General features: G+C 39.4%; 1 protein-coding gene across 2 annotated transcripts in view; it reads left to right on the top strand.

Annotated features, from left to right (window-relative positions):
- The window catches only part of RALA (RAS like proto-oncogene A), a 76,696-nt gene extending 58,023 nt beyond the window's left edge, over window positions 1–18,673 (top strand). For both annotated transcript variants that reach the window (XM_060020217.1, XM_060020218.1), the window contains 3 exons: window positions 1,436–1,644; window positions 4,565–4,739; window positions 16,715–18,673. In XM_060020217.1, the coding sequence (XP_059876200.1) occupies window positions 1,436–1,644; window positions 4,565–4,739; window positions 16,715–16,837 (507 nt within the window). In that variant the 3' untranslated portion in view covers window positions 16,838–18,673. The remainder of the gene's footprint in view (window positions 1–1,435; window positions 1,645–4,564; window positions 4,740–16,714) is intronic.
- Window positions 18,674–22,306: the final 3,633 nt, after the last annotated feature.

Genomic DNA, 22,306 nt, shown 5'->3' with positions numbered 1-22,306 from the left:
TACTCTTTCTTAATCCTCAAAAAAATCCTGTGTGGTAGGCAGTGGTTTCCCCATCTTACAGATGAGGAAACAGAACCTCAGAGAGGTTTCCCAACCTGCCCAAGAAGAGTGATCTCTGATGAGTAACTGAGTATTAAACCTAGTCTTCTAAGAAAAAGATCCTGTGGACTTTTACCACCTAAGGTCTCTTTTCATTGCCTGCTCATCAGCATTTCTTTCACACACACACACAACTCTTAAATCCATCAGTTGTATTGCTTATGATAAACAATTTAGAGAGGGGGAAATTGAAATGGTACTTTCACTGAAATTGCTAATTTATCTGTTCAGTTCTGTTTTTCATGCTGTTCACCTTAATAGCTGCTTTTCTTTAATCCTCAAATCAGTTCCCTTCTTGACAATAGGAGGTCAAAAGTAAGAATGTTCATGTATGACATTTGAGGAATGGTTACACTTTCATTTAATATTTATAAATATTTAATATTCATAATATTATATGCTATCTGAATATTTCTATTATTCATAAATATTTATAAATATTTAATATTTGTAAAATATTAGCATGTAATTGTCATAGAATGTTCTATAGCTTTTACAGTTACAAATACACTGTGCTTGATTTTTTAATAATTATTTGTTGAGTGTCTTCCATGTACCAGGCATATTCCAGGCTTTGGAGATACAGTGATGAGTAGACTAATCAAGGTCCCTGCCCCCAGGGGTTAAATTCTAATAGGGGGATTTAGACATTGAGCATATAAATAAGAAAATATCAGATAATGAAAATATTTACAGGAACTAATAAAAAACCCACTGAAGTATGTGTGTATACATACCCATATGCCAACAATGATACACTGATCAAAAATATTGAGGTGAGATTTAGGGGGTAAAAGATAGAAGTACAACCGTAAAGTTGTTTAACTGTACTATTTTAAGAAATTGGAAGTTTGGGGAGAAATTTCAAAGTTCAAGATTTGGCATTTTACAGGGTAGTATAAGCCACTTTCTTGACATGGTTCATTTTGGAGAAAGAAAAGATTTAACTGTGCTTTCAATGCTTACCTAAATATTAACTTACTTCCAAGTTATTTCCACAATTCTGACATGAAAATTTATATTTAGAGTCAGAAAGGGTTCTTAAACATTTGATAAAATATCTGTGTAGTAGTGTCTGCAGGTGTAGTGTTCTAAGTAAGAAAAAAGGCACGGTTTTCAAGCCGTCAGCGGCCTAGAGCTGTTCAGTCCCCACCACCAAATTGCCTGAAATGGAAATTTCAATGAATGTAGTGTTTACCATTGGGGAAAACTGAATGACGGCTACATGTGACCTCTCAGTGCTATTTTGGCAACTTCATGTGGATCTATATTTCAAAATAAGAGGCTCTGAAAAGTAAGGATAATCCTTAAGGGGATGCGCTTTCACCTCTTGCAGTTTGTGGAGGACTACGAGCCTACCAAGGCCGACAGCTACCGGAAGAAGGTGGTGCTGGATGGAGAGGAAGTGCAGATCGACATCTTGGACACAGCCGGGCAGGAGGACTACGCCGCCATCAGGGACAACTACTTCCGGAGCGGCGAGGGCTTCCTCTGTGTCTTCTCCATTACGGAAATGGAGTCCTTCGCGGCCACAGCCGACTTCAGGTATGTCAGGGAGTCGTGCCGTTACACCGCAGAACAGCTTGCTCCCCAGAAACAAGCAGACCACTAGAGGCTCTTACCTGATCGCCTTTCCCTCTGCGTCTAGTCGTGTTTATTCCCTCTGTGACATCAGTGTGACTCTGTCCGCTGCATGCTTGTACTCACATCCTCGGCGCAACCTGCGTAATCCCACAGCCAGCTCTGCCAGTGCCAGCTGCACTGGAGCTTGAGTTTGTTCAAGGTTCACGCAGCTGAGTTGAATAAGTCATGAAACCAAGTGGAAGTTAGCGACAAAGTAGGAGATGTGGCCAGTGATGGTTACAGAGGATCCAGGAGAGGAGAGGAGCTGGGAGGCCTTCAAGAGATAGATAACCCTGAAGGATAAGAAGGATTTCCACAGATGAGGAAAGAGGTCATTCCTGGTGGTTGAGCAAGAAACTGAAGCAAGGGTTACACAAAGCATTCCTTTTTATGTATACGTGAAACTCTCAAGAACTTAAAAGATTCTAAAAGCACCTCCTTTGCAAAAAAGCATGTCATTGAGAAACTTTAAAAATATAAATTTATTTGTAACATTAAGTTTGTTGGCTTCTATAAGGAAGGAGTTTTGTATGTGATAAAGTGCAAAGGGAGTTTTGTAATCCTGGGAGACATGTTGAAAGTTATGTAAGTGTCAGTGATTATTCATTCATTCAAAAAAATATTTTGAGTGCTTATTATGTAGCAGGTTCTGTACTAAGTAATGGAATACATTTTGTCACCATAGCCACCAAAGCCAAAGTGGTATCTCAAGGGAGTGAGGTATTTTTATGCCAAGAGAAAGAATCTTGGGCTGTTGCTGTTACAGAAAATAAGTGAATCATTCATTACTCGTCTGTTGTACCTCCAGTGTGTTGCCCCTCCCATAAATAAAAACTGTTCCTACTAACTGACCAGCAATAGGAAAGGCATTTTTGAGATCGTCTGAATGGTTATAGTAGGCACTCCACACGGTCTGACCTGCAAAGTATAGCACAATGTCAGCTCCTCTCTTTTTAATTTCTTTTTATTGAAGTATAGTTGATGTACAACTTTGTGTTAATTTCTGCTGTAGATTCAATTATACATATATATACATTATTTTTTCATATTCTTTTCCATTATGGTTTATCACAGGATATTGAGTATAGATCTCTGTGCTATTCAGTGGGACCTTGTTGTTTATCTGTTCTATATATAAAAGCTTACATCTGCCAATCCCAACCCCCTCCTCCTTGGCAACCACAAGTCTGTTCTCTATGTCTGTGGGTCTGTTTCATAGATAAGTTCATTTGTGTCGTATTTTAGATTCCACATATAAGTGATATCATATGGTATTTATCTGTTTCTGACTTCACTTAGTATGATAATCTCTGGTTGCATCCATGTTGCTGCAAATGGCATTATTTCATTCTTTTTTATGGCTGAGTAGTCTTCCATTGTGTGTATACATATCTATACACGTCTCTCTATGTGCCACATCTTCATCCATCCATCTGTCGATGGACACTTAGGTTGCTTCTGTGTCTTGGCTATTGTGAATAGTGCTGCTGTGAACGTAGGGGTGCATGTATCTTTTTGAATTAGAATTTTGTCCAGATATATGCCCAGGAGTGGGATTGCTGGGTCGTATGGTAGTTCTCTTTTTAGTTTTCTAAGGAGCCTCCACACTGTTCTCCACAGTGGCTGTACCAACTTACACTCCCACCAACAGTGTAGGAGGGGTCCTTTTTCTCCACGCCTTCTCCAGCATTTGTTATAGACTTTTTAATGATGGCCATTCTGAGCAGTGAGAGGTGGTACCTCATTGCAGTTTTGATTTGCATTTCTCCGATTGTCAGCTCCTCCCTTTAGCCTTCCTGGGCCTCCCGTCACCCAGGCAGGATCCGTCGTTTTCCTCGTGTGTGTGCGGTATGCTTACCACAGCTGCAGCAGCACACTCGCCGCACTCTTACGTGAGATTGATTTATATGTGTTTTTCCTGATATGGTAAAAACTCTTCTTATCCATTTCAGTGTCTCTAGTACCCCTGTTTGGCACAGTTGCTGGCCTATAACTTGTAGTGCTTATTAAGTGTTTGATAGAAACATTAGAAAGCTCTGTTACGTTTTTTCATTCTCACTTTCCTTCTGATAAGAATGAAGTTGGACCAGTTTGTAAAGGTGCTTTCCTATTATAAAATTCTGTAGTAGCCTCTCAAACTCTATTTAAAGGGAGCATCACTTTAAGCAAAAATGCCAATAACGATTACAATCGTCACATCAGAAACCACTGATCACAGATCACCATAACAAATATAATAATAATAGAAAAGTTTGAAATGTTGCAAGAATTACCAGAATGTGACACAGAGACACAAAGTGAGCAAATGCTGTTGGAAAAATAGCGCTGATAGACTTGCTTGATGCAGGGTGACTACAAACCTTCAGTCTGTTAAGAAAAAAAAAAAAGAATCTACAAAGCACAGTAAAGCAGATTGCAGTAAACAAGGTATACTTTTATCAACCGTGATAAACGTACCACATTAATGTTAACAGTAGGGGAAACTGGATGTGGGGTATATGGGAACTCTCCCATCTTCACAACTTCTCTGTAAATCTGAAATCATTCTAATATAAAAAGATTATTTTCAAAAAAGCATTTCGGAGGAAGTTGCATTTGATATTCACTTCGTACGTCTACTGCCATATTTATACTCTTCTTCTGTGTATTTTTCCGAATGAAGTGAATGTGGAGCTCAAATCATTGATAGTAGAAAAAGGAAGAAGTGCTGCTTGTTTCCTACTGGGTAATAAGTGAGCTGTTTGTTATTGTCTAGAAACATAAATAACTGCTAATTGCATGTTTTGTTATTTTAACATGTAGAGATAACATTAATATTTCTTGCTCATTTTCTCTTATCCAGGGAGCAGATTTTAAGAGTAAAAGAAGATGAGAATGTTCCATTTCTGCTCGTTGGAAACAAATCAGATTTGGAAGATAAAAGGCAGGTTTCTGTAGAAGAGGCAAAAACCAGAGCCGATCAGTGGAATGTTAACTATGTGGAAACATCTGCTAAAACACGAGCTAATGTTGACAAGGTAAAAAGGTGGCTCTACTGCTACGTCATGTTAAAAACAGGTTGATGTGCTTTAACTCGGCTCTGTTTAGTCTAGAGATTCTGTGAGACTTTCAAATAGAGGTTTAATACGTGTTGATTTTCTATGGCCCTGAATGCTCAAGTACAGCGTGTTAGGAATTTACTTCACTTTGTCCTTATAGGTTCCTGAGAGGCGTTAAAACATGCGACACTGCAGCTAGATGTACCTTTTTTTTTTTAAAGCACTGAAAGATTCCTGACCTGAATCCCTGCCTTTTTTTTTTTTTTCCTTATCCTGATTGGCTGGAGAATCTAGAAGGAACAATGTATGTCCTCTGAGCTGACACCTGCCCAGCCTCACTTAAGTTCTCCCAGACCCCGGGGGAGAGGATTTTGAAATCTCTGTCATCACAGCTGCCTTCCCTACCCTCAGCCTCTGTTCTCCCCCAAGTGGAAGGAGAGCTCCTGTGTCCTCTCCCCTCATCTTCACACTGTGTTCAGATTGGCCCTTCCTGGAGACCAGGTGCAGAACACCCGTACCTCGTTTCTGGAAGCCTTCCCAGGTGCTTTTCATCCTGCCGTGGGACGCCATCATCAGTATTTAGGAAGCCTGCCGGTTGCGCTGGGGCAACACAGGTTCTGAGAGCCCTCCAGGCGGGGCCTTTTCAGCCCCCGCGTATCTAGGCTCTACTGAGTGCCTCTCAAAAACTAACGTGCAGGAGGATTGCCTATAGAGCCTGATAAACACAGATTCCTGGGTCTTCGCCAGAGGTTTTGATTTGCTTGGTCTGGGGTGAGACCTGAGAATTTGCCTATCTAGCTAGCTCCTGGATGTGCAAACGGGCGGTGCGGCACACTTGGAGTAACTGCCCTAGGTGGCCGCAGGTGCTTGTGAGCTCGTCTGCTGTGGCTGTAGATTCGCAGCCCTGGTCCAGAAATCATGATGTTAACAATTTAGAGATTCTTTCTGCCTGTTTACTGTAGGTTTTAAGACAGTGTTATTACTGTCTTAAACTGATTAATTTTTTTTTTTTTAGTCACACGGTCAGATTCCTTTAAGTCCAAGACATCTGTACAAATTGCTGTAAGATTTCTACTGAGTAGACCAGTTTCCTCTAAAGTTATGGCAAATTTAAAGTACTGATGAAATACAGTTTGAGGTTCAGCACGTTTGGGGTTTTGAAAGGCACCAATGAGGATTGTCATAGCATATGTATACTTTGTTTCCTCCTGTTTGATGTCTTGAGCAGGTGGTAGAACAAACCATCGTGATCTAAGGGAAGTGGGGAGCAATAACTGTTCAAGCTCTGAGGCTTGAAGCAGTCCTGTGGTGTCACCTGCTGGCATCAGAGGCCCTGGGAAAATACGGTAGTGTGCATTATCAGAGATCTCACCAGACAGTAAGAAAAAGACCAACAACCCAATGGGAAAATGGTCGAAAAACAGATAGCCCTGTCACAGAAAAGAAATGCAAATCGTGTTTAAACTTGCAAAGAGGCTTATGAGTCTTACTTATAAAAAGGGAAGTGAAATTTTAAAATATAATGACATATTTTTTTTACCTGTCAATTGGTAAAGGGCAAGAAGGTTGATAATAATACTGTTGACAGGAGTGTGGGAAAAAAAGGAACTCTCATTATGTTCTTGGAAGGGCAGTCTGGCAATTATCTATCAAAAATTATGACCCCAACAATTCAAGTTCTAAAACTTTATTATACAGATAAAATTATACATCCATGCATAAGTGTATGTTCAGCAGTAGTCCTTGAAGCATTATTTGTAGAAGCAAAAGACAGGAAATATCCAAGTGTCCAGTAACAGATGGTACGTCCATATAATGGAATACTGTACAGCTGTTGAAAAGAAATGAAGGTAGAGCTTAATGTGCTGATATGGAATGATCTTCAACATCAGTAAATGAAAAAGCAAAGTACAGAACAGCGTCTAGTTTGCTGCCATCTGTGTTTGAAACATACTCATACACACACAAGTGCACATGTATGTATAGATCGGGAATATGTAAGATTCTAGTACCTGTGGTTGCCACCGGAGAGCTAAGTCACAGACGTGCATGTTTCACTGCTGCGTCCTGAAGAGTGGCTACCAGATAACGTACCTCAGTGGCTAAGGAAAAGTAACTTGCAGCAACTCTTCAGTTTCTTAAAGTTGGTTACGTTGGGATTATATTTGTTTTTTGGGTTTGTTTGCTGAGGCAATGATGTAATACAGTTATAAGAGCTAATAATACTCTTTAGTGCTTGAAGAGCCAGGCGCTGTGGCCAGCACTCACTGTTTCATCTTTAACCCTATGAAGCATAGATACTCCTCTCATGACGCCTTTCTAGGTGAGGAAATTGAGGTGCGGAGAGATTACATACCTGGCTCAAGGTCACCATGTCGTAGTGGCATCTGCTGGCTCTGGGTGTGGCCAGCTCTGGAGCCAATGTTCTTCCCTGTCTATTTTACTTAAAACAATGGTTGGAATACCTATGGCATCTCCCATGTTGTGTGTCATCCACTCCCAGGAGTCTGATCAGATTTTGTAGGATTAAGTGTTAACAGTGTCTCCTTCTATTAAATTGAGACGTGTCTTGTCACAGAAAACAAATACTAGCTCCCGCCAGACTTTAAACGCCCATGCCTTATCCTTACCAGGATTCCAAATAGACCACTGGGTAGAAGTTTCAGAGAAGCAGATTTTTAAAACTACCCTGTGAAAAAGCTTCATGACCATCAGAATTGTTGAGCTGAGGCCTGGCCTGTCTCAGAGGAATCACTCAGAGGCTAGAGGACCATCTGGGAAACCTGCTTGGGTCCTCCCTGGGTGCCAGGTCATCTGCTGACCTTGTAGTACCCTTCTAGCTAAATGCTCTGGCTCTTTAAATCGCAACTCCAAGGTTGCTCTTAATTTTAAGGAACATCTTGGGGGAAATGGAAAGAAATTAGGCAAGTAGATGTCAAAATGAAAGTATGATTTATTATGTCAAGAGAGCCAATTTTATGTTGGGGAAAGAATTTTGTTAGAAATGTACTGTCTTGTTTTTGAAAATGTTTTTAATTTTTTTCTTTATACAAGTAATACATGAACATATGCTCATTGTATAAAGAAAAATTCATGATACAGAGGAAAAAGTATAAGGAGGAAAAGTGATGAGTCTGTCACTCCACCCAGATTCCACTCACCTCCTTTACCTGTAGGTAACCACTGCTAACACGTGTGTATCTTTCCAGACTTTACCTGCCTTTAAAGACAGGCATACAGAATCTAAGGGAGAAAAAAAAAAAGAACCTTAGGGAAAGGTTGTATTTGCTTGTTTTCCACCTGTATAAATAGGATTTGTGTGTGTGTATCTGTGTATGTATAGTGTATTTCTGTGGTTTGCTTTTTAAATTTCACAGTAAATAGATCCTGTAGTTCTTTCCATGTCGTTGCATATAGACGTACCACATTCTTTTTAAAATCTACAGAATGTTCCATAGTTAAGAAAATGGCTGAATTATGAAAAAAGTCTACCAGTGACATTTAGGTTGTCTGCAGTGCTATTACAAACATAACACAGTGAACTGTGTGAACGTGCACCCACACAAGACCAAAAGCAAGGGTGCATTTAATTTTAATGACAAGTCACCCTCCAGAGAGGCTGCCCTACACTCCCACCAACAGTGTGAGGAAACCCTTTCCCCACTACTTGCCAGTGTCAATTAAAGGAGCCTTTAAAGTCGCCAACAAGATGGGGAAATCATTTCTTTTGTGTTTCTTGATTACTACTGAGGCTGGGCAGCTTGTCGTTGATTCATTGGCCGTTTGTAGATCTTCTGTGAACGCTGAAATTACATTGATCTAATGGGGGGTTTATCTTTTTGATTCATAAGCCTGCTTTATATTAAGGACATTAACCCTTTGTCCACTATATCCGTTTGGGACAGTGTCTCCTAATGCATACCATATCTGTTTTTATCTTTTTTTTTTTTGAATGTATAGTTGATTTACAATATCATGTTAGTTTCAGGTGTACAGCGGCAACGATTCAGTTATACATATGTATATTATTTTCCAGATTCTTCTCCCTTATAGGTTGTTACAAAATATTGAGTATAGTTCCCTGTGCTATCCAGTAGGTCCTTGTTAGTTGTCTTTTTTTTTTCCTACAAAAGAAATAGAAATTTTTATTCAAGCCAAATTTGAGGATTATAACTGCATAGAGCATCTCAGAAGGCTCTAAGCGCTGTTCCCGGTTATCTATTTTATATATAGTAGTGTGTATATGTTAATCCCAATCTCCTAATTTAGCTCTCACCCCTTCCCCTTTGGTAACCATAAGTTTGTTTTCTGTGTCTGTGAGTCTCTTTCTTTTTTGGAAATAAGTTCATTTGTATCTTTTTTTTTTTTTTAGATTCCACATATAAGCGATATTATATGATATTTATGTTTCTCTGGCTTATACTTCATTTAGTATGATAATCTCTAGGTCCATCCATGTTGCTGCACATGGCATTCTTTCATTCTTCTTTATGGCTGAGTAACATTCCTCTGTGTGTGTGTACACATATATATCACATCTTCTTTATCCACTCCTCTGTCAATGAACATTTAGGTTGCTTCCATGACTTGGCTATTGTAAATAGTGCTGTGATGAACATTGGGGTGCACGTATCTTTTTGAATTATGGTTTTTTCCAGGTATATACCCAGGAGTAGGATTACAGGATCATATGGTAACTCTGTTTTTAGTTTAAGGAACCTCCATACTGTTCTCCATAGTAGCTGCACCAATTTACATTCCCACCAACAGTGTAGGAGGGTTCCCTTTTCTCCACACCCTCTCCAGCATTTATTGTTTGTAGACTTTTTGATGATGGCCATTCTGACTGGTGTGAGGTGATACCTCATTGTAGTTTCGATTTGCATTTCTCTAATAATTAGCGGTGTTGAGCATCTTTTCATGTGCCCATTGGCCGTCTGTATGTCTTCTTTGAAGAAATGTGTATTTAGATCTTCTGCTCATTTTTTCATTGGGTTTGTTTTGATACTGAGTCACATGAGCTGCTTGTAAATTTTAGAGATTAATCCCCTGTTGGTCACATGGTTTGCAGTTATTTTTCTCCCGTTCTGTGGGTTGTCTTTTCATTTTGCTTATGGTTTCCTTTGCTGTGCAAAAGTTTTTGAGTTTAATTAGGTCTCATTTGTTTATTTTTGTTTTTATTTCCATTACTCTAGGAGACAGATCCAAAAAGATATTGCTGCAATTTATGTCAAAGAGTGTTCTGTCTAGGTTTTCCTCTAGGAGTTGTATAGTATCCAGTCTTACATTTAGATCTTTAATCAGTTTTGAGTTTATTTTTGTGTATGGTGATAAAGAATGTTCTAATTGTATTCTTTTACATGTAGCTGTCCCAGTTTTCCCAGCACCACTTATTGAAGAGACTGTCTTTTCTCCATTGTATAGTCTTGCCTCCTTTGTTATAGATAAACCCACGCACCTATGGTCAATTTATCTCTGGGCTTTCTATCCTGTTTCATTGATCTATATTTCTGTTTTGATTACTGAAGTTTTGTAGTATAGTCTGAAGTCAGGAAGTCTGATTCCTCCAGTTCCATTTTTCTTCCTCAAGGTTGCTTTGACTATCAGGGTCTTTTGTGTTTCCATACAAATTAAAAAATTTTTTGTTCTAGTTCCGTGAAAAATGCCATTGGTAATAGAGATTGCACTGAATCTGTAGATTGCCCTGGGTAGTGTAGTCATTTTGACAATATTGATTCTTCTGAGCCAAAAACACGTTATGTCTTTACATCTGTTTGTGTTGTCTTCAGTTTCTTTTATCAGCATCTTAGTTTTTGGAGTACAGGTCTTTTGCCTCCTTAGGTAGTTGTATTCCTAGGTATTTTATTCTTTTTGATGCGATGGTAAATGGGATTGTTTCTTTAATTTCTCTGTCTGATCTTTTGTTGTTAGTGTATAGAAATGCAACAGATTTCTGTGTATTAATTTTGTATCCTGCAACTTTACCGAATTCATTGATGAGCTCTTGTAGTTTTCTGGTAACATCTTCAGGATTTTCTATGTATAGTATCATGTCATCTGCAAACAATGACAGTTGTTTTAATTCTTCTTTTCCTCTTTGGATCCCTTTTCTCTTTCTTGTCTGATTGCCATGGCTAGGTCTTCCAAAACTATGTTGAATAAAAGTGGTGAGAGGGGACATCCTTGTCTTTTTCCTGATCTTAGAGAAAATGCTTTCAGCTTTTCACCGTTGAGTATGATGTTAGCTGTGGGTTTGTCATATACAGCCTTTATTATGTTGAGGTATGTTCCCTCTGTGCCCAGTTCCTGGAGAGTTTTTATCGTAAGTTTGGGTGCTGAATTTTATCAAAAGTTTTTTCTGCATCTATTGAGATGGTCATATGGTTTTTATTCTTCAATTTGTTGATGTGGTGTAGCACACTGATTGATTTGCTCCATACCATGTCTTATTTATTTATTTAGGCTGCGTTGGGTCTTTGCTGCTGCACCTGGGCTTTCTCTAGTTGCGGCAAGTGGGGGCCACTGTTCGTTGTGGTACGCAGGCTTCTCACTGCAGTGGCTTCTCGTTGCAGAGTGTGGGCTCAGTAGTTGTGGTGCACAGGCTCTAGAGCGCAGGCTTAGTAGTTGTGGCGCACAGGCTTAGCTGCCCCACGGCATGTGGGATCTTCCTGGACCAGGGCTCAAACCCGTGTCCCCTGCATTGTCAGGCAGATTCTTAACCACTGTGCCACCAGGCAAGTCCCCATAACATGTCTTTTAACTTTGCTGATTTTTACCTTTTGCCATGGAAAAAACATTAAAGATTATGTTGTCAAATCTGTTGTTTTTCCTTTGAGACTTCTGGATTCTGTGGCTTCATTAGAAAAGCTCTCCCATCCTAAACTTAAAAAGCACTTACCTAGGGCTTCCCTGGTGGCACAGTAGTTAAGAATCCACCTGCCAATGCAGGGGACACAGGTTCAAGCCCTGGCCCGGGAAGATCCCACATGCCACGGAGCAGCTAAGCCTGTGCACCACAACTACTGACCCTGTGCTCTAGAGACTTTGAGCCACAACTACTGAGCCCGCGTGCCACAACTATTGAAGCTCGCACACCTAGAGCCCGTGCTCCGCAATGAGAAGCCTGCGCTCCGCAACAAAGAGTAGCCCCCGCTCGCTGCAACTAGAGAAAGCCTGCGCAAGCAACGAAGACCCAACGCAGCCAAAAATTAAAAAGAAAAACACTTAACGTATACTTTTTGCTTCCTTTTTGTGTTGGCCTTTATAGATGTTTAATCCTTTTGAAAATTTAGTATTGTCTGTGTTGTGAACTAGGGGCTGTTAAGTATTTGAAATGAAGAAACTGGTGAAGGCAAAGGTTTACATTTAAAGCTAACGGTCTATGATGCTTTAAGAGAGATGTTTGTCATTTCTAATAATTTTTATGTTTTTTCAACTGTAAGTATTCTGAGCTAAGCATTTTGAGTCTGTGTCTAGTTTCGTTTCACTTTCATTTATGTGAGAACAGGGATTTCCTGTGATCTCTACTCTGGAATTAGAAGAGTCAAATTCTGTACATACCAGGGGGGAAATGGGGGGAAGGGAAAGAAGGGGACAGGAGGAAAGAGGGTGGGAGGAAATGAGGGCGAGCAGATATTTTTTTAAAAGTTGGGAAGAAGCTCTGTACTTTCGGGATTATCATTTGTCTAAGTTTATCAAAACCAATTCTTCATTCTTACTCCAAATTACCTATTTCCTTCCACTTGGCAGTTGAAACAAGGCCTCCTTTACCTTAATTCATTAAGTTAGCTGATGTAAAGTTTAAGAGTTTTCTATTGGGTTTGCTAGTTAAGATGACCTTGGTGGTTTCCAGTAGGGATTCGTTTGCAGTTTATTGCAGATACTCATCTAAAATTAGAAATCACATCTTCTAATATCCATTCTGCAGTGATGTATTCACATCAGAAAGCAGTACTGGGAGTTTTCTGCTAATCACACGTAGTTAGTTTGGAGGCTTCCTGCCCTGGCTGGTCAGCTGTGGACTTGAAGCAGAGGTGTTGCAAAATCCCCAGTCTCCAGGCCGTCAAGCTGCAGCAAGTGGGGCAAGAATTCATGGGGATTGAACTGTCACCTCCGTGTTTCAGTACATTGCATTCTTTCTGAGCTTTTATGCTCAGTCTTCCCCTTCTTTAATTATCCGTGTCCTTTTCTGTTGGTCCTGCGTCATTTAACTCAACCCATTCGTCTGATAGTCCTTGTTTTCTTTTTTAATTTTTATTTTATATTGGAGTATAGTTGATTACCTGTGTTGTGTGTCAGGTGTACAGCAAAGTGATTTAGTTACACATATGCATGCATCTCTTCTTTTTCCAATTCCTTTCCCATTTAGCTTATCGTAGAGTATTGAGCAGAGTTCCCTGTGCTATACAGAGGTCCTTGTTGTTTACCTGTTTTAAATGTAGCAGTGTGTACATGTCAATCCCAAACTCCCTATCTATCCCTCCCCCCACCCTTCCCCACCATAAGTTCATCCTCTAAGTCTGTGAGTCTGTTTCTTTTGCAAATAAGTTCATTTGTATCATTTTTTTTAGATTCCACATTAAGCGATATCATGTGATATTTGTCTTTGTCTGTCTGACTTAGTATAACAATCTCCAGGTCCATGCATGTTGCCGCAAATGACACTGTTTCATTCTTCTTAATGGCTGAGTAATACTCCATTGTATATATGTACCAAATCTTTATCCATTCATCTGTTGATGGACATTTAGGTTGCTTCCATGTCTTGGGTATTGTAAACAGTGCTGCAATGAACACTGGGGTTCATTTCGAACCATGTTTTTCTCTGGCTATATGCCCAGGAGTGGGATTGCTGGATCATATGTTACCTCTATTTGTAGTACCTCTATTTGTAGTTTCTTAAGGAACAACCATACTGTTCTCCATAGTAGCTGCACCAATTTACATTCCCACCAACAGTGTAGGAGAGTTCCCTATCTCCACACCCTCTCCAGCATGTTGTTTGTAGATTTTTTGATGATGGCCATTCTGACTGATGTGAGGTGATACCTCATTGTAGTTTTGATTTCCATTTCTCTAATAATTAGCAATGTTGAGCATCTTTTCATGTGCTTTTTAGCCATCTATATGTCTTCTTTGGAGAAATGTCTATTTAGGTCTTCTGCCCATTTTTTCGTTGGGCTGTTTGTTTTTTTGATAGAGTCACATGAGCTGTTTTTAAATTTTAGAGATTAATCCCATTGGTCACATGGTTTGCAATTATTTTCTCCCATTCTGTGGGTTGTCTTTTCATTTTGTTTATGGTTTCTTTCACTCTGCAAAAGCTTTTAAGTTTAATCAGGCCCCATTTTATTTTTGTTTTTATTTCCATTACTCTAGGAGATGGATGGAAAAGATAATGCCACGATTTATGTCAGAAAACCTGCCTAGGTTTTCCTCTAGGAGTTGTATCTGGTCTTGCATTTAGGTCTTTAATCCATTTTGAGTTTATATTGATGCTTCCAATCCAAGAAAAATGATATCTTTCCATCTGTTTGTGTCCTCTTTGATTACGTTCATCAGCCTCTTACAGTTGTGGTCTTTTGCCTCCTTAGTTAGGTTTATTCCTAGGTATTTTGATGTGATGGTAAATGGGTTTCTTTAATTTCTCTTTCTGATCTTTCATTGTTAGTGTATACAAATGCAGCAGATTTCTGTATTAATTTTGTATCCTGCAACTTTACTGAACACTGATGAGCTCTAGTAATTTTCTGGTAGCACCTTTAGGATTTTCTATGTGTAGTATTATGTCATCTGCAAACAAACAGTGATACTTCTTTTCCAATTTGGATTCCCTTTCTTTTTCTTCTCTGACTGCTGTGACTAGGACTTCCAAAACTATGTTGAATAAAAATGGCAAGAGTGGGTATCCTTGTCTCATTCCTGGTCTTAGAGGAAATGCTTTCAGCTTTTCACCATTGAGTATGTTAGCTGTGGGTTTGTCATATACCACCTTTATTATGTTGAGGTATGTTCCCTCTAGGCCCATTTTCTGGAGAGTTTTTATCACAAATTGGTGTTGCAGACAAAGCTTTTGATCAGATTCATCTATTGAGATGATTATATGGTTTTTATTCTTTAGTTTGTTAATATGGTGTATCACACTGACTGATTTGCAGATACTGTGAATCGTTGCATCCCTGGGATAAATCCCACTTGATTATAGTATATGATCCTTTTTAAGGTATTGTTGGATTTAGTTTGCAGAGTATTTTGTTGAGGATTTTTTCATCTGTGTTCATCAGCGATATTGGTCTGTAATTTTTTTGGTGATTTTGGTGATATCTTTGTCTGGTTTTGATATCAGGGTGATGGTGGCCTCATAGAATGAGTTTGGGAGTATTCCTTCCTCTGTAATTTTTTGGAACGCTTTCAGAAGGATAGGAGTTAACTCTTCTCTAAATGTTTGATAGAATTTGCCTGTGAAGCCATCTGGTCCTGTACTTTTTTGTTGGGAGTTTTTTCATCACAGTTTCAATTTCAGTACTTGTGTTCATATTTTCTGCTTCTTCCTGGTTCAGTCTTGGGAGATTGTACCTTTCTAGGCATTTGTCCATTTTTTCTAGGTTGTCCATTTTACCGGCATATGTTGCTTGTAGTAGTCTCTTACAATCCTTTGTATTTCTGTGGTATCAGTTGTAACTTCTCCTTTTTCATCTTTAATTTTATTGATTTGAACTCTTTTTCTTGATGAGTCTGGCTAAAGGTTTATCAATTTTGTTTATCTTTTCAAAGAACCAGCTTTTAGTTTCATTGATCTTTTCTGGGTTTTGTTTCTATTTCATTTATTTCTGCTCTGATCTTTATTTCTTTCCTTCTACTAACTGGGTTTTGTTTGTTTTTCTTTCTCTAGTTGCTTTAAGTGTAAGATTAGGTTGTTTTGAGATTTTTCTGTATTTTGTATACAAGATATATTTTGTATAGCGATAAACTTCCCTCTTAGAACTGCTTTTGCTGTGTCCATTTTGGATTGTCATGCTTTCGTTTATTTGTCTTTAGGTATTTTTTGCTTTCCTCTGATTTCTTCAGTGATCCATTGGTTGTTTTAGTAGCATATTGTTTAGCCTCCACGTGTTTCTGTTATTATAGTTTTTTTCTTGTACTTGATTTCTAAGCATTGTGGTCAGAAAAGATGCTTGATATGATTTCAGTTTTCTTGAATTTGTTTTTAGTCTTATCAAGTTTTATTCTAGAAGTAATCATTTTTTTAATCCAGAATGCAAAAGTGTGATGCATAGAAGTTATTCATCCACTCATCACTATTTGTGTACAGTGAGTCCACATCCTTCTAGGCCCTTCAGTGTGTACTCAGACATTTGTTATTGACATTGAACTTAAGGTTACAGTAGTAATTTTTAAATTATTAGGCTAATATCTCCCATTATTTGCCAGTTTCTAGACATCAAACATCCTCAAATATAGTGCAAGAAACAAAATTGTTTTCTAGTGCCTGGTATCAGAACGATAAAGGAAGCAGTCATTTTCCACAGCTGTTTTTTTAAAACAGGGCTGAAGAAAACCAGGTTATTAAATGTAAATTTTATTAAACACAAATTACTTTAAAATTTAATTGATAAAATACATTTACTAATTATAAATTTCTCAAATGTAACCTACTGAGTTTCATATCTTTGGAGCTAGCCTCACTTGTAGTGCTTTTTTCATTTTTATCTTGAAAATTCAGACAGAAAGATTAGGTTATATTATGTAAACACATTTTACCAAATTCATTTTTCCCATTTTCTCAGTATATTTGGAGAAGCAGGCTTTAGTTGGGTGCTTTCCTCTCTCTGTACTCCCCAAACAAGAGCTCCTAAATATTCCTATAATATTCCCCAGGTTTACTGTTGTGAATCAGAGAAATTCCAGGCACATATGATCTACCTGGTTTATTTATCCTATTTTCTTCTTTCTAGGTATTTTTTGATTTAATGAGGGAAATTCGAGCCAGAAAGATGGAAGACAGCAAAGAAAAGAATGGGAAAAAGAAGAGGAAAAGTTTAGCCAAGAGAATAAGAGAAAGATGCTGCATTTTATAATCAAAGCCCAAACTCCTTTCTTATCTTGACCATACTAAGAAATATAATTTATAAGCTTTGCCACTGAAGGCTCAATTGACTGAAATTACTTTAACATTTTGGAATTCGTTATGTGTCTCTAAAAGCATGAATTGGAACTGCACTGAGAGTCAAATTCACTTAAAAAAGAAATTAATGTGGCTTCACCAAGAAGCAAAGTTCAACTTATTTCGTAATTGCCTACATGTATCACAGTCCTGAATGTAGCGTGGGCACCTGTGTTTTGCTGGCAGTCTTTCTTGAACTATTCAAGAGGTGAGATGGGGGTGGGCAATGGGAGGAAAGGCTACTTCCTCTGGTTTATTATAAAGCTTAAATTTTATATCATTTTAAAATGTCTTGGTCTTCTACTGCCTTGACAGATGACAATTGTGAACATGATAGTTAAACTGTACCACTTTTTTTAACCATTGTTATGCAAAATATAGAAGAAAAAGTTACTGGCATGATTGTTGCATATAGTTCAATTGAGAGTAATTCATCTGTGAATCTGCATTAATTACCCGGTGATTAACTTAGAAAAGTGGTGTAAACTTGTACATGGAAATTTTTTAATATGCCTTAATTTAGAAACCTAAAGATAACCCACTTACATCATTCTGGGTGTGTCCTCACTGTGCCGTGGGCCCATTGCCCATGTGTCCTGGTGAGAGAATATATGTCAGGATGGAGGACAACGTTTGTGTAGAAGATTCTCGAGAAATTACTGGTAGGAGTCTGTCCAAATTTAAACTGTGTGCCATACTCTGGTTCCTGCAAGTAAGGTTCCAGAGCTTCTTGATTGCTTTTAACTAAGTGTAAGGTAGTTTAAAATGAAGGCCCAGCGTCTACTTGTAAGATAATTTTAGACTATGAGCATTCAGTACCAGTTATGTCTCAGTGAACCCTCTTTCTTTAAGATGCTGGTCCCTGGAAATCCCTTTCTGCAAGTGGTGAGCATGTGTTAAGATTCTGATCTCCTTGGAGTGTAGAGCACAGGAAAAGCGTGGACAGTGCTAATGCGGTTTGCACTAGAACACTTCAGAAGAGTCGTGCTCGCCATCTGGTAACTTCTAAATTTGTATTCCCGAGGTTACAGTTTGTACGGGAGTTACTGGGATTATTTGTAGGCTGTGTTCGTAATGAATAACACTGTCTCTACGTTTTCCTAAAGTTAACATCGAAAACCAAACCCAAGGATAGTGCAGAAAACATGTCTGGCACCAAACAGTAGGCTGTGTCCCCACTGTATGGCGTGCCCGCTGGAGGGCCATGATTTCAATGGGAGATTTACCACTGTCAGATTTTTCTTTTCTTTGTAATGGGACTAGGACAGTTTGATTCAACAAAGTTTTTGTTTCTTTTTGCTCAGTCCTAATTTCAGCACGTCAAAGATGTGTTCAGGCATTCCAGGTGACAGATGTGTACGTAAAGTTAACAAAAACAGGCTATTTAGGAACTGAACTCTTTAGATATTACGTCCGGCTTGTCATATTAAATATTTGTCCTTAAAGGGTTTGAGATGTACATCTTTCATATTTTTCATAGGCTGTGCCATGTGCAGAATTAAAGTTACCAATGTAAGCGCGGCCCCGTGGGCCCAGCGATCTCCGTGTGTACTTGTTGCAGTCTCATTTAACCAGGGGTCCTAACCACTAACATTGTGACTTTGCTTTGAGACCTTTCCTCTCCTGGGTACTGAGGTGCTATGAAGCCAAACGACAAAGATGCATCACATGTCTTAGGCTGATGCCACTACCCGATCGGTTTATTTGCAATTTGAGCCATTTAAAGACCAATAAACTTTCTTTTTTTAAATGTTTGTGGTGTTACTTGATGTTTACAATTCAGATTTATCAACCTGGGCATCCTTACCAGAGCCTTGGCTACAACTCAATCTTTTGAGCCATTAGTTTAGGGACTTCTGTGTGAGAAGAATTCTGTGCCAGATTTCCTCAGTCAGGATCATCATTGCTTAGGTTTAATCAAGGCTCAGAAATGGAGGAGCCCCATGTGCAGAATTGCACGGAAAACACTCTTCTGCTGTCTTGAAAGTCACAAATGTCTACACTGCTTTTAGAATACTACTCCACGCTGGAGTGGGTAGGTGGCAGCTTTATATTCATTTTCTAAATCAGAATGAGCGCCAGGGATGCTTGAATTTCCAAATTGTGGCAGGAGAAACCACCCCCTTACCATTTCATCACACTTCAGGCCATTCTCTCTCATTTGATGTCTGCTGGGCAATTGTGGCCTATTAATCACCCAGCCTATGGGTTAGAAAGGATCTGGCCCAATACTGAACACAACCCCTCAAAATCCAATTCATTTTAATTTCCTACTTAACTCATAAGCAGTGCCAGAACGAACACATTTAAGTTATAAATGGCATCATTTTAAATCTCACTGTGTGGACCCATTTTTAACACCAATAATGGGCATGATGTTAGATGTTAGGTTCCAAACAAAGCTTAGATTAAATTGTCTCAAAGTGAATCGGAATGTCATTTTCAAAATTCTGTGACAAGGATGTAAAAAAATTCGGCAGCCTCATCTAACTGCCCTAAGAGTAAAACTATTTACCAAAACTTCCTCTAAACTTTTCAAAGTAATCCAGTGTTAAAGTAGATTCATCTGGCTGCCCACACAGGAGGGGAAGATAGCTCATGAAGTCCTAAGGGTTGGCATGGGCTAAGGAGTCTGAATTGCACCTGAAGCTAATGGAGAACCAAAGTCCCCTTTAGCAAATGACTTTGGAAGTGAAGAGTGGCAGGTCAATGGAGGTCTTCCTTCATGACCTTAGTTTTTGATAGGTTTTTATGGACCACCTACTGTGGGCACTGCCGGGAATACAACAGATGGAAGGACAGACATTCACACTGAAGAAAGTACCTATGTGTTCCATGCATAAGGAAAGGAAAAGAAGTTTTTAAAGAATAAGAGATTAAGTCTAGGTCTCCTTACACGGGGCTAGACCCCCTATTTGTTATGTTTGTAAATTCATATAATAGCAAACACAGTGTATTCTGTATGCACCGTGCACGGCCTGCAGGATCTTAGTTCCCTGACCAGGGATCAAACCTGGGCCCCCTGTAGTGGAAGCACACAGCCCTAACCACTGGACTGCCAGGGAATTCCCTGTATTTTTTAACCTAATATTAACCCTGTGAGGTAGGTGCTGTCCTTAGCCCCTATTTTGCAGAGGGAAGAACTGAGGCATAGAGCTGTTGAATAACTTGCCCAGGGCCACAAAGCTGGTAAAATTATTAACTGGGATTGGAAGCAAAGAAGTCTGGCTCCCGAGTCCATGCTCTGAATCACCGCACAGAGGAGTAGAGTGGAGACTAGAATTAATTATTCAGTGGCCCGTACTATTGTGGGAAACATCCAGGATTCCCCCAAGGCTGCAGCCACCTAGTCAATGATTGCCTTCAGAGAGTTTGCAGAGGTTGCTATGAACAGAAGAGGCCTCTTGCGCTTACAGCCTGGTTGCTAAGAGAAAGATCAAGTGTGGGAAGGAAAACCTTGTGCAGAGCTCAGCTCCGGAGTCAGCCTTACAGTGCTTTTTCCATAACATCAGTAAAGAGGCAGCATTCTTTGGCAGGCCAGAAACCTTCATCCCGTATTTCTTTAACTACAAAATAATTTCCCAGTCCTTTGCTCAAGCAGCCCTGAGTGCAGCTGTTGTGGACAACTGCCTATAGACAGGAGGTGGGCGGGGAGGGACATTCAGCCGTCTGTATTCTCAGTCCTTACAGAAGCACCATTTACGGGGAGAGAGAGGGGCCCAGAGAGCATCTAACGTCTGTTTAAGAGAAGCCATGACAGTCCAGTGGTTAGGACTCCACACTTCACTGCTGAGGGCATGGGTTCGACCCCTGGTCGGGGAACTAAGATCCCAACAGCCGCGCGGCCAAAAACAATCTGTTGAAGAGAGGCCCTGAGACGTGTGATAACTTGCACAAGTAATCGGATAGAAAAACAAGATCACTTTTGTCAAAAGCCCCAAGGAAAGCCAACAGCTGAAGCGTTTAGGTGCTCACAAGCTCCTAGCAGTTAGGAAATGCTCCTAAGGGCAAAATGTTCACAACAGCCAAAAAGTAAGAGTCAAGCCTTGTTGAATTAGAAGAGAAAGGAGCAGGTATGAGAGCTAACTTCTGGGCCTTTGCTGGGAGAGGGCTTCTCTACGGAGGAAGCGCAAGGAATTGCAGGCTGTCGCCCTGAGTGTTGTACCGTCACATGCCAAATCTGTTTGTTTATGGACTGATCTTTGTGAAGGACGCCAATTCGGTGGAAAGCTACTTAGATAGTTTTCCTGGACCCTAGAAGTCGGCTTAGAGGGGACCTTAGAATTCGCTTTGAACTTAGTCTCCATGCCTCCTTAGTCCCCTCCAGTCCGTGACAATTCCTAATAAGTAGAGATGGACCAAAAGTGAGTTGGGTACACACCCTGTGACATAGAAGGCACTCAATAAATGTGACACTCACCAGCAACATGTCTAAATCCCACTCCTGTTCAAGGCCCACCTCAGGTATCCCTCCTCTTTGCAGTTGGTAGACAGTTGGGATACAAAGTAATGGGTGGGTCTTATAGTCAAAAGATATGTATGTGGTTGTTGGCCAAGGTGGGAGGAAAAACACATTCTGGGGGGGGGGGGCAATATGGCAGGATCTACTCAAATATAAAAAGCACATACCTCAATATTCACAAAATTCCCTTTTTCTCTCTCTCTAAGGAAACAATTGCACATGTGCCCAGAGTCATGCACAAGGTGGTTCACTGTAGCATTATTTACTAAGGAACACTGAGAACTACCTAAATGTCTAGGAACTGAGGAATGGCTAAATAAACCTAACATAGTCAGACAATCAATGCTATACAGCAGTTCAAAGGAACAGACTAGAGAGATTTATCAGCACAGAGAGATCTCTACAATATTCTTGGGTCAAAAATGCATCTTGCACCACGATACAAACATTACAACTTTTTGGCAAAACCCATATACAAACAACACCATGTACATGCTCTGAGTTTATCTTGAGAAAGCTATTTTTAATCTAGATGGATATACCTGAAATACGTAATAATGGTTACCCATGAGAGGATGGTGAAAAGGGAAAGGATTTGAGGGTTTAAACTTTATCTTCGTTTTTAAATGAAGAATGCAATCATGTATTATGCATATAACTGAAATTAATTTTCTTAAATATATGATTACATGTAGCCAAAAAAGGCCATATAACTAGAATATATAGAGAACTCCCAAAACTCAACGTTAAACAATTAGAAAATGGACGAAAGACATAAACAGATATTTCATTAAATGGCAAATAAACACATGAAAAGATGTTCATCATCATTAGCCATTAGGGAAATGCAAGTTAAATACACTATCAAGAGAGTTAGAAGACAAATCGCCCACCAAGAGAAAATATTTGCAAAAGACACAC

This window comes from Delphinus delphis, chromosome 9, assembly GCF_949987515.2.
Source record: "Delphinus delphis chromosome 9, mDelDel1.2, whole genome shotgun sequence".
In the NCBI taxonomy this organism is placed as follows: domain Eukaryota; kingdom Metazoa; phylum Chordata; class Mammalia; order Artiodactyla; family Delphinidae; genus Delphinus; species Delphinus delphis.
The sequence above is the reverse complement of the archived record's forward strand: the minus strand, read 5'-3'. Positions and strand labels throughout refer to the sequence as shown.